Here is a 12,606-nt window from a genome sequence, read left to right on the forward strand (position 1 = left end):
GCGTGTGATAAGAACAATTGACTTCTGTGAGGAGCTGGCACAGCAGGAACGGCATTTATAACTTGCAATGCTTGAGCTGTATGTCAATATCAATCAGGTAGTCACAGACACGTTTATCTGGTCAAAGCGGTGTGGATAAGGCACAGACACCAAGTAACAAAAAAATGGTCGGGACTTACGACGGAGCCACGAGGCATCTTCTTCGAAAGATAGCAGTCGCATCATGAATTTTATTGTTCCGATGGTGGTGGATCAAAGACGACATGATGGCAGAGAGTGAAAGCAGACACCGCCTGAAAAGGGTATCAAGTCTTCAAATAACGATAGGGGGCAGGCATACAACTAAGGGAAAGACAGTAATAGACAAGATAATGGGAAAGGACTCTAGCCAATGGGATGATGTGGTCTTTGGTATGGAGAGCGAATGAGTGCAGAAACGAAAGAACACGAGATAAACGGACCTGGTCATGAAGTTTCCCATGCAAGTCCTCCCAGCTTTGTGCCTTGCACCTGGTACCCTCTCGATGCCTTCCTCTCCTTCCTCTGCTCTGACTGAGAGCGTACAGTCTTTGCTGGTACGTTCTCAACCTCGACCAATTCCTTCACTTTAAGAATTTTTCCTGCAGCTTCTGGGGTGTGCACATGATACACAGTTTGCATACGTCTATGTAGACCGAGTGCTACCAAGGTTTCCTTCTTCCGTTCGCCTAGTGCAACGGCGGAGCGGCGGAGAGTGATTTTGAAGTGGGTATTTGGTTCTGATTTGGATGCTACTTGTTTTTGTGCTGCTGTCGCGAATGACCGTGACGAGGGCGTGAATATGTTGCTCAGTGTTATACGGAACAACGACGCCATAATCCTTGCAAATGGTGGATGCGGCAAAGGTCAATTTGCTGGACAATGTTCGCTTACTAATCAACCCGTGTTGCATGGTCCGAATTTGGACGCGTTCGAACTCCTGATTCACGATTGTCGAGATGAGCTCGCTATATCGTTCTGCAATCAGTGCCCGAATAGCAAAGTTACCGCAGCTACCACCAAACGATGAGGATGATGATGAACAATCTGAGATTGCTGATGGAATTGGCGAACTCTCGACTGGCATGGGGCCACCTCCACTGTAGGTCACCTTCCATCCAGAGTCCAATCCTTTCTTACTCATTGTTGTATAGACCACGGCCAAGCACGTCTACCCGAAAGCCAAAGTCACCAAATCCTGAATTCAATCCATTAAGTCCTGCTTCATACTTTTCTCAGGCATTGCAGATATCGCTCCCTACCCGAGCCCTCGACGTTCGGGTATATTACACTCCTCCGAAGTACGACGGGGGGGGTGTTATTGTATTCCACCACGGTGCAGGATATGCAGGTACAAGCTTTGCATGTCTCGCTAAAGAGATAAGTGAGGTCATGAGGGACAATGTCGGTGTCCTGGCCTTTGATGCCAGGAGACATGGTATGCATTCGCTTCAGGGGAATGCGAAATACTCATCGTGTTCCAGGAAAGACAACATCATCTCAGTCTGATGAAGACCTATCTATCAATGTCCTTGTTGAGGATTTCTGTGCTCTGCTACAGACGGTTTATCCTGATGTAGCAGCAGCTCCAAATTTAATGGTGAACTTCATTCTCCCTTTTACGCATATTGGATTGATGACACCCTGAGTAGCTTGTTGGACACAGCATGGGAGGATCTGTCTGCGTTCGCGCTTGTCCCATACTTCAACAACACAAATTTAATATCGCAGGAGTGGCCGTTTTGGATGTGGTAGAAGGTACCTATAGCTACATCAAATTCTGTAGTTTGCACGAGTTTGACCCATCACCAATAGGTACAGCAGTAGAAGCGCTGCCTCACATGCACGCGATTCTCAACTCTCGACCCGAGGGCTTCGATAGCGTTGAGGAAGCAATCGAGTGGCAGTTCGTGTTTCGTGCCACCTTTAATAAATGCTATATTCATACTTGCTCATACAGCGTCAATATGGGCCTTATCCATAACCCCGTTTCTGCCCGTGTTTCAATCCCATCTATCATTGTTCCTGCAAATTCTCCTCTTACGCCCAGCACGCGCGCAAATATTGGATTCAAGTACAAGTGGCGTACACCACTCCGGTCGACGGCGCCATACTGGGATAGTAAGCCTATACTTATTCCTTTGACTTGCATACCGATTTTTCTTTCAGGCTGGTTCCCGTCGCTTTCGTCTTTATTCCTCGGGCTCCGCTCCGCACGGCTTTTAGTATTAGCAGGTGCAGAGCGCCTTGATACGACACTTATGGTCGGTCAAATGCAGGGCAAATTCTGGCTCGAAGTCATGGCTGGTTCGGGTGTGGGACATCTCGTGCACGAGGTTCGTCGGTTGCTTGCGATAGACGCTTACTCGTCTATGCTGACGTGAAATTAGGACAATCCGACGAAGCTAGCGGAAATTCTGGCAGATTTCTGGAGGCGCAATGAACGCATTGTGGTTCGAGGTAATGTTATCAAGACGGTCGGGGAGGTTTAGAGGAGTTAGATATGTCGATGTATATATGATTGTGCGCTTTTTCTCATAGTTTGCTCCAAGGTCGTTGCGCGCAACAACTCGAATCACAGTCTCGGTCCGAGACACGAATAGTATGAACTTTGAAGTATGATAAATTGGTCACTGGTCCTGGAGGTTATTACACAGTAGTTCAAATTTTAAACCGCCCGACTCCTGACGACAGCTTGATCCATGACGTCTGTTACTGGACCGGTCTGTGTCATATTTTTGTCCAAGTTTCTTCTCCATAAAGGGCAGAGTCAGTAGACTTTTCTATATGGGACATTACAATCTAATCTAAGGGGGCCCATACCCCTGCACCTCAGAGTCTGCCCTGGTGAGGCTTACCCCCACCAGTCCGCCGTTGCCACCATCAAATGCAAGTGGGGGATCATTCTCAACACGCACATGTGATGTGCTACAGCATATATGGCATGTTGGTCATGATACATATCGTCCTCAATGTCTTATGTCTCCCGCTGGGAACACCATCATTGTGACTCCCGCATTCACGCCCATAAACACTGAGCATCAGTGAATGGATGGATCTCTGAGAAGAACATATAACAATATATAGCTCATAATTACAAAAATCTGCGTAAATCTGCGTAAACTCGCCATTAGTTTGTGACTGGGAAAAGACCTTAAGATATCTCGAGCTTAAACTTAAGGGGAAGGCGGAGCAAAAGCTAAGTCTGTTTGAACATCCGAGGTTTAATGAATGTATTATCGACCACTTGAATAACGTACTTTGCAGGTCTATGTCATACAGTAGTTTTATGACAATTTTTATTCAAACCATTGCCTCCCGGTACCGACTGCGTTCGTCATCCGCAGGGTCAAATGCATCGGCCACTGCAGGGCAGGCGAAGCAGGTGCAGACTTCGCTGTCTCGCTGTCCTTGAGAGGAGACATCACCGTCGAGAGCTCCTGCATGACCTTGCGATTCGAACAGTTCTGTTCTCATTGCAGAAGTCTGGGAGCTAGAAGTTGGTGATTGTAGCTTCGTGATATCTTGGACAGGCCTTTGACAATCGAAGCGGCATGGAAATTTGCTTCTAGGATGTATGTTGAGTGGTGCAGAGCCACGTGTGCCCTCCTTCTTTAAGCTGAGGGTGATGCGTGACATCATTGCGACCTTGTCAAGGAATTCAAGGAATGTGGCCGAGAATAAGATGAAGCAAGAAATTGCGTGAATCGGACTAACCGTTAATCTGCAAAATTTATCCATTGATATTCGGAAATCAGTTCCTAGATCTACCAATCGGCCAAACTCACATAAGTTCAAGTCTGAAAAAAAACGGTTTCAGAAAAAGCCAATTAAGTATGCCACATGACACATAGAAGACGTACTGTCCAGTAATGTTCTTCAAGCCTTGTGGAGCCCTCACAATCATGATGGTAAAGATGAGGTTTATGGCACACATTACACTGTTAAATTAAATTATACAAAAGTCTGTAATTGTTCAATCCAGGAACGTACCTGTAGAATAAAACTCCATTTGTGAATAGCGTGTAGATGACATGCCCTGCCTCCTTATTTTTTATCGAGGGCAATGTTCGGTTCAAAGTCAAAGCAAAGACGACCGTGTCATAACAGAGAGGAACCCATGCCCATGCGGATGCGAGACTTCCTCTAAGTTCGCTTTCAACATTCCACTCGCTAAAAAGCAGGGATAACATACACACGATCAGAGAACTCCATGCGACAAGCTGCATGGAAACTGTGAGTAGATGAGATAAGAAGCGTCCAGATAGATGGGTTTACGATGCATAGAAGAAGATTGAGGGACAGCTGATCGACAGATTAGCTGGACCTGAACCGCACATCAAATGACTTCGGCACTCACCCACGCCATGAGACAACAGCCAAGCGCCAACTGCCACCCAAACAAACAACAATAATGCTACAAGGATCACAACATATCTGTTGCCGCGGTACATAGCTCGAACACTGACGGATAGGATTCAGGAATTGTGCATGGTGATGATTGGTAGATTTCAATTGAGAGCTCACCGCAGGAACATCATCAATCCCGCAACTTGAATGCCAACTGCCGTCATAGCGCCCTCGTACCGAACGAAATGCTCGCACCTATGTACCTGTCACAACCCATTGAAGTTTAAAATTGGATGTCTTACTTCTACATTTCTCGTTATATCATCTTCATCAGAGAAAAACTGAAAGTACTGACTATGAACGACCAAGAAGGCAGGCTATGTGCTTCATGATCATTGAAGCGTCACTGGTCGGTACAACACGCATTCAGAACTTACCAACAAGGTTCACGATGAAACCAATAGGTGTGAGGTACCGATTCTACACCAAAGTCAGGTAGGAATCGTCATTTTCTGGCCACCGACGTACGAGCAAGAATAAAAACGTCACTGAAAGTTGAAGTCACTACCAAGAAAACAATCAATGGACGAGCTTACAGAGTTTCTTCGGACGACCCCATATGATCTCTACCTGCGGTGGGTTAGCCAATGGGCCAGCAAAATAGTAAAGACAGACCTCATCTGCCAAAGTGATCGCATGATCCCATACCAGAATTGTGAAGCCAAGGATGCCAACAGCCTTCAGATGTCTCCTCAGCCTGGACCATTGGATACATACTTAATAACCTACAACAGCTTGAGAACTGGTAGGAGGGGTTAGGAAACAGAGGAACACAGCACAGGTATGGCACTTACGCTTCCAGCGCCTCACTGATGATTTTGGCGTTCAGTGGGATCGACATTGTCAGAGTGACTCTTAGATCGAATACTAGCTGCGCTATGAACAGAAGATCGAATAGTGCTGCTGATCTCAAAGAAAGAAAACGGTACGCAGGGGAATCAGATCAGCGAAAACTCACTGATAAATATGTACTCGTGATGTCCAAAAGAGCGAACAATACCAGCACGGAGATGCTTCATGATAGCTGTGTTCAAAACGTGAGCGATGCCAAGGTCCAGCCTGCGAGGCGTTTGTACTTTACGTGATCACAAGGAAGCCCACGGTAACTTCCCCTGAATGCTGTCATTGAGAGCTTGAATAAAATTTTATTTGCCCTAAAGATCGGAACCGCATCAGGAAAATAACGGATCTCTTATATTATATGAGGTTCATGCTTGTTAAGCGGTAAACGAGGTCTTCACCTCTGCTGTAAATAAGCCAATGCCCATTCTTGAGGAGTCGCTTATGACGCATGTGAGGAGAGAAAATTTTGACAAGTCAATATATTTCACACAAGAGATTAATACGAGGGACGCGATGTGAAGACAAGGTACTGAGTAAATGGGCGAAGGCGCGAAGCGCTTCCAGCCCCGATCGAAGATCTGCCTAGGAGAAAAAGGTGAGCTGTGAATCCCCAAACGGTTAGGAGTCCGTAACGACGCAATAACAGCGAAGCCGCGAAAAACCCATCAAGGTAGGAGGGAAGGGCTACTCACGAGGGAAGGTATAGCTAATGAGTCCTGGGCATTGAAAAACGGATGAATTCTCCATGGAGGGCTGGGGTGGCTTGCATGAAGGGAGCCATAATTTGCACATGTTTTCGTAGATATGATTGAAATGCGTCGCTGGCCCAGCGGCCCTTTGTCTTGACGACCTCGAAAGGTACGTTCTGCAGTAGGTACTCCAGGGTTGAGCCGATCCGAATTCCATGTCCCTGGAGGGGATCTAGACTGGCGCCTCTGGCTGCTTGGGTTAAGCGGTTGATGAACTTGGCTTTTGTGAGGGGGCGGTGGCCGTTTTTGTGATGATATGCAAAGAGGGTGCCTCCTGCTGGAGGGTTGTTGATGGCCAGGTGGTGGAGAAGTGCCACCTCTGGGTCGGAGATGCTGTTTTGCCTGGCGAACAAGACGTCTTTGCCCTCTGTTGAAGTTTTCATTCGCGGGAGGTGGAAGACTCTCATTTCGAGCTGGTTGCAGTCATGCTCGATGGACGAGTCTGAGGGTTTGACATGGTGGTTGGGATTGAAGGACGTTAGGGTGGGAACGGTAAATTCGCCAACCCTGGCGGTACAATAGAAGGCGGTTGTCAAGCAACTGTAAACTGATGAGTCAAGGGGGGAATTGATGTTGAGTTGACCGTGAAGTGTGCAAATGAATTCGACTGTGAATGGGCGCCTCTTCTTGCGTTTCGAGGACGGTGGGGCTAAGTTCTCGGCTGCTTTGAGGAGTGCATCAGTTTCCTCGTCATTGAGAGCCCAGCACATACCGTGCAAAATGTGCCATGCTTGCACACCAAAGATATAATTGGCTATTGTCTTTCCGGAGTATGAGCCTGCGATGAAGGCGATGAAGGTGGAGATGAGGGTTGAGTCTGTGGGTGCACGGTCGTGTTTGGGAATCGAGCGTGAGTCACAGTAGATATGAAAAACCAGCAGCCCGGAGCCATAGGACTCATGGGTGCTTTCAGCCCATGCATGCAGCATGACCTCTTGTACCCTGGCCATGTCACTTGGAACGAGGGCGCTGGGGGTGGGCCTTGGCATGAATGGCGTCCATAAACGAAGCCTGTCTTTTGCTGTGCAGTGAGGGCGAAGGATGGAGGGGATTGGGGTAAGGTCAGCAGGGTAAGCTAAACATGGATGGGGAAAAATGTTTCATCAGTGGTTGGGGGTTATAACTCAACAAGTTTGCGGTGGGGGAAACATACTAAGCTTCCGCCGCTTTGTTAAGCTCTTCTCCTTCTCTCTTGAGCCAGTGGTTTGTGCTGATGCACTCGATGCGACTTGGGGAGAGATGTCCTTTGGGGGGAGCATGAATCATGACGACATGGTTGTGCTCTGAGTATGGTCGGCAGGTCTCGTTGGCCTGTAGAGGGGCATCAAAGTCAACAATGAGGCTCCCGAGAGAGGGATGGATAGGAAGGGGGGGCAGAAGTAAGGAGCGAGGGGGGTATTTTCCATGGGAGGGTTCGTCGGCTGGGTTGGATGTGCTGGGTACATAGTGGGGGAGGATGGTGCATGTGGCTGCTTCTGCGATGCTGTGGACATGCTTAAACACACCGTTGGTTGCCCGGTTATGGCTACAGCCCTTCCACCATCCCTCAACAACTCCTCGGTTGTCTCCGTAAACCTTAAAGCAAGGTATTGGGCTGGGTGCAGGTGCTTGAGTGATGGCGAGGACAAGGAATTCAAAGCTGATGGCTTCAGCCCATCCAATGTCACGGCTGTCAGCTTTCCAGCCAGGAATGAGTTGCCAAGCTTGCCACCAGCTGTTAATCCAAATTGTGATTCCCACGCCTGAGCTAGCATCTGAGAAGGTGTTGGGGTCGAAGACTTTGCAGGGTCCTGGGATGGTTCTGCTGACGGAGGGTTGGCATAGAGTTGTGGACCACCATCTGAGGTCGGCAGCGCAATTATGAGGTGGGGTATGTGGCATGAGAGGGTGGTCACCGAATAGGGGGAGCATGGCTTCCAGTTCTGTGAGGTAGGCTTGTTCGGCAGGAACAACAAGAGAAGCATGTAAGAGCTTCCCAAAGAGTTTTTGGACTTCAACGAGGGGGTGGCAGGGGAGGGCTTCCCAGGAAGATATTGCTGCCAGGTACTTCTCCTTCTTGCTTGCCGGGATCTCGATGGTGCGTGTTTCGAGGTTCCACATGAAGCCCGTGAACGGGGGCTTTGAGCTGAAGGGAACATCTTTTGCAGGTTCCCAGGGGGTGCCTGTTTGCATGGAGAAGAAGTCGATGTCATCCAGACAGCAGGAAAATTCTGCGTCTCGTGGGGAACGTGGGGAATGATGGGAGAGATCACGAATCAGGAATGAGCAGTCCTCATCAAACTCTTCAGAGCTGTCATCTGGGAGCTTGACCCCTTGGTACCATCTCCTGCCACCATCAGTGTGAAGGCTGCTGGCATCCTGGATTCCACAAGCCCACACTCCTCTCTGCTGGTTGAACTTCTTGAGGTATTCGAGGCATAGTCGGAAGAAGAGGTGGTCATTGACCCACTTTGAAAGTGGGCCAACTCCCTCGCTGCGGAGCAGGTCTGCCCCTGCATCGGCCAGGCCTCCATACATGCTGGCTGCAGAAGAGCAACCAAAACAGAAGCTAGTGTCAATAGCGAATTCGTTATTGCCTGTGCGAACCACTGTACCTGGGTATTGGGAGGGATGCAAAGGTATTGTCCTGTAAGCTTCTGCCACATCGCGTGTTGTGCCTTCTGATCCAGGAGGCAAGTGCCAAACCAATAAGCATATCGTGGCGAAGGTTCCATATGTGCATGGGTAGAGATTCGAGTCGATGAATGAGTTGATGGATGGGATGGGGTGTGGTAGGGATCTTGCGATGTGTGACAAGTTTTGGATAAGCCGGAATTTTCCTGGCCTCCCTGGTTTCAGGATGAGAGAGAGGGGGGCTGTCTGGAAGGGACCAATGAGGGCCTCAACGTCTGTAGCGGATAGTGGGCCCAGATAACGGCCAGCTTCAAACTCGCAGGAAAGAATTGTGGCGAACGCATCAGTGTGCTTGGTGATGGAAGGGTGATTAGGGGGGGTATGGGTACTTGTAATGCTAGGAATACTGCCGTGAAAACCGTATTGTAATGAATGTGGGATGTGAGGGTATTTAAGTATGAGGCACGACTTGGTGAGTGCAAGAAGCCAAGCGCTGGGATTATATGGGGTGAGAGCTCTGATTTTTCTGTCCTCAAGGACAGCCTTGAGCACCATGATCCGCACTCCTGCAGCCTGAACATGCATCGATGTGCTCTTTGCTGGTGTTTGTGCAGCCGTTGGGGCATTGCCAATCGTAGCAGAGCTGCAGGCCTTGGGTGTTGATGAGGCAACCCTCCGCGTTTTGTCAGCAGAATGTGGGAGTCTTTCCATCCCACAAGAACTCGCTTTTGCATTTGTGGATGTTGTGGGGGAAGTGGCCGAGGCATAGAGTGCAGGCAAAGAGGCCAACTGACGTTGCGCTGTTCTGAAAAAGCTGCTTGTCTTGGGTGAGCTGCTTCTGGTCCTGACGGGGATGCTGGCATGTGGATGGTGACGTGCAAGGGGGAGGACGCCCTTGTGTATTGCAGGTTGGGGATCGTGAGCATGAGTGAGTCGCATGATTGCTCCCCCGCGGTTGGTTATGGTGAGAGGACGCTTGATCACGGCTGGATTGGCGATGGGTCTGCGAAGCGAGTTGGAACTGGGATGAGGGGAAGCAGTGGATGGTTAAGGGCCATTGGTGGTATGGGAGTGGGAGCATGGCAGCAAGCACCATTGGGGGCAGTGGCAGCATTTTTGGAAGTGGGTGTGGAAGCAATAATGGAAGCAGGAGCAAAATGTTGCGAGTGGAAGCAAAGTGAGTCAGGGTCAGCTATTGTGGTTCTGTTGGGTGGTAAAGGGGGGGAGACTGACCTCCACAAGGGTTTCTTGGCGAACTTTGTTCCATACTTCTTCGCCCATGTTCTTCAAGAGGGTGAGGTTGAAGACACTAATGTCAAAGGCATTGTTGAGGATGAGGGTGTTGTGCCAATCGCGACAGACATGAGCTGCATATAAGAGAAGTGCTCGTTCTCCGTATGGTTCGGAGCAGGAGGGATGAGACACAATGTTCATGAAGAACATCGTGAGAGCTTGCTGATGCTTGTCTGGCCATTTGAGCTTGTTGATATACAACAGGAAGCTGTTCTTGGCAAGGTCGAATTGGCACCACTCAAGACTGTGGTCTTGGATGGCTTTGCGGGAGGCTTTGAAGGATGTGACTGGTTTGAGGGCAATGAAGTCTTCAACTTTGGTGAGGCCGAAGGTGTCATCTGCGCTGGTCTTGGCATCGTCAGCTGTCTCTCTGTATCCATCTGGGCTGAAGTACCAGAGTTCAACATACTCGAAGGACTTGAGTTTATGGATCGCATATTGGGAAGGGCAGGGGGTAAGGGTGTCGCCGACAGCCGCCCTGATTTTGAAATCGTTGATCTTTGGTTTCTTCTTCTCTGCTTCGTGAAGTTCTGCTTCAGCTTCTTGTTCCAGGCGCAAGCATTCCTGGTCTACTCATTCCCGCTCTGTTTGTGCTGCATGAGCTGCAAGGCACTGGTCTTCGTCAACTTGCCTTGTCCATGCAACAACTCTGAGGTCGCAATCTTGTTCCCATGCAGTGGCAAGCTCATTGGCGACTTCTTCGTGTGTCATCTGAGTTCCTCTGATGATGCGATTTCTAAGACCCTCGAAGGTGGGTGAAGAAAAATCAGGCTGGATGTCTAGAACCAGGTCCGAAGCGATATGGGCCATATCGGATTAATGGGAATGGTTTGGGGTGATATTTATTAAGAGGTAGAAATAAGGAACACCAGTAGGTATGTTGGTGCTGATAAGGAACAGAAAATAGCTCGAATAGACTTAGATGTCTACGAGCGTGGTGGGGGAGCGGAAACGAGAGACGCTACCGGCGTCTTCCGCTCGCCCAAAGACAATACTCTAATCCTGCGCTCGTGCCTCGCTACGTAATAGAGTGGCAAACCTTGCTATAGGAGCCGAACAATTTCGGAGTGGTAACAGGTCAGTGAGTCACACATCACCATTCTCGTGCATGAGGTTCGTCGGGTATTCCAATTAGACTGATCCGAGTGACGTGAGCTTAGGATGATCCAAAGAAGCTGGCAGAGCTTCTAGCAGATTCTGGAAGCGCCATGTTGTTCACGAGTACGACTCGTACAGGGTTAAATGAGGTATATAAGTAACGAATGTTCTTGTGGGTATATCGATATAGTCCCGGGTGCGTGATCTTTTCGAAGGACCATAATTAATTTGTCGTGGCATAGGTGTACTCGGTAGTGGCGAACCCGACTCGGGAGTTTGTCGTGTCATACATCGAGTAAAACCGCTCGCTGTAGAAGAACAATTCAGTAATCTATTTTCCCAGAAAAAATGTAGCTCAGCGTACAGGAAACAATAGCCGTTCGTAAAATCCAAGCCAGAACCGGAGTCGCTCCCAATGTCACTGATGACTAGATATATGCCGTCGGTGGTGCCGCCAATGACGTGGTTTAACGATCGAGGCCAAATTTGCCCGTTCGGGGTGAGCTCATAAGTAACCTCACCAGTAGTAAAATACAAGGATGAGAGCTGGTTGTACTGCTCAGATGAGATCTTTAACAATTCAGTGCTCTCATCGAGGGTTGCCCCCGTAGCAGACTTATATTTGTCGAAGGCATCTGAACAGTGAATTAGAAGGGTTTCAATGTCGCATAGGACGCCTACCAGTTGCAATGAGAATGAGTGTGGTTCCGGTATCGACTATACCAGCTGTCTCATTCAAAATGGTCATAGACCCATAACTGATGGATTGATTAATGCCCCAATATGAATTCGCTGGAGATGTCGATGTGATCGATACATAGCTAATGTCTCCAGTAATTTTGGATGCGTCATGACCGCCGAATGTGAGCTCGCCGCTGGTATCGTTAGAGGAAGCAGGTGCAAAGAACACTCCGAGTACTTCCGAACTAATTTTTTTCTGCGCATGGAGGTTGTCCATCACAGTTGCAACTTCATATGTATTACTGACGACGCCCTGTGTTAAACCAACTGGACCAAGGCCAAGAATTCCATCCAGACCACGCATAGTTGAGGCGGCAGATGCAGATGTGACGCCAATAGATTGGTTGGCGATGACCAGATCAGAGTTCAGCGTTACGGTGTCTGTGTATTCCTCCCCCTCAATGGAACTACCACCGGCGTATGCAATATACTGGAAACGGTTTGACAAAATGTGTCACGTAGAAACAAATACTCACGAATTGATTGCGTGTGTCATGGCTCGTGTTAGTCTGCTTGTAAGGCTTGTTGGCTCCGATCCAGGTAAGTGAGCTTCCGGTGTCCACCAAGAGTGTGTCTGTATGAAATTGACAATACGTCAGATAAAGAAATTGCAGGAGCACGAGCAGCTCACAGTACGTTTCTGGACTCCCCACGCCAATGTCAGCGGTGTATATCATTGCAGTATTGTTTGCATTGACGGAAGAGCTGCCGCCAGCTCGTAAGATTTGAATTCGAGCTCGATCTGCAACCGCGATGTTCTTGATCCCATACGAGTTTATTCTTACGGCGAGCTTGAGAGCAGCTGTGCTTGACGTTGTCCGAGGATGAGGCAAAGCGCTCG

The 12,606-nt window shown here is 48.8% G+C and overlaps 2 protein-coding genes across 2 annotated transcripts; both read right to left on the minus strand.

The window, feature by feature from the left end:
- Positions 1 to 217: 217 nt before the first annotated feature.
- On the minus strand, positions 218 to 908 carry BJ212DRAFT_1399060 (uncharacterized protein). The gene is made up of 2 exons (XM_041337287.1): positions 462 to 908; positions 218 to 406 (listed from the first exon to the last, which is right to left on the minus strand). The coding sequence occupies exon 1, from the start codon at positions 853 to 855 to the stop codon at positions 466 to 468; it is 390 nt and encodes a 129-aa protein (XP_041186068.1). The 5' UTR covers positions 856 to 908; the 3' UTR covers positions 218 to 406; positions 462 to 465.
- An 8,913-nt stretch (positions 909 to 9,821) lies between these two features.
- BJ212DRAFT_1450074 (uncharacterized protein) lies at positions 9,822 to 10,736 on the minus strand (the record flags this gene model as incomplete). The annotated part of the gene is made up of 4 exons (XM_041338790.1): positions 9,822 to 9,836; positions 9,867 to 10,490; positions 10,554 to 10,645; positions 10,670 to 10,736. The coding sequence occupies 4 exons, from the start codon at positions 10,734 to 10,736 to the stop codon at positions 9,822 to 9,824; spliced, it is 798 nt and encodes a 265-aa protein (XP_041186069.1).
- Between the last annotated feature and the right edge of the window lie 1,870 nt (positions 10,737 to 12,606).

The sequence above is a fragment of the Suillus subaureus genome, assembly GCF_016647635.1.
Source record: "Suillus subaureus strain MN1 chromosome Unknown BJ212scaffold_94, whole genome shotgun sequence".
Taxonomy (NCBI): domain Eukaryota; kingdom Fungi; phylum Basidiomycota; class Agaricomycetes; order Boletales; family Suillaceae; genus Suillus; species Suillus subaureus.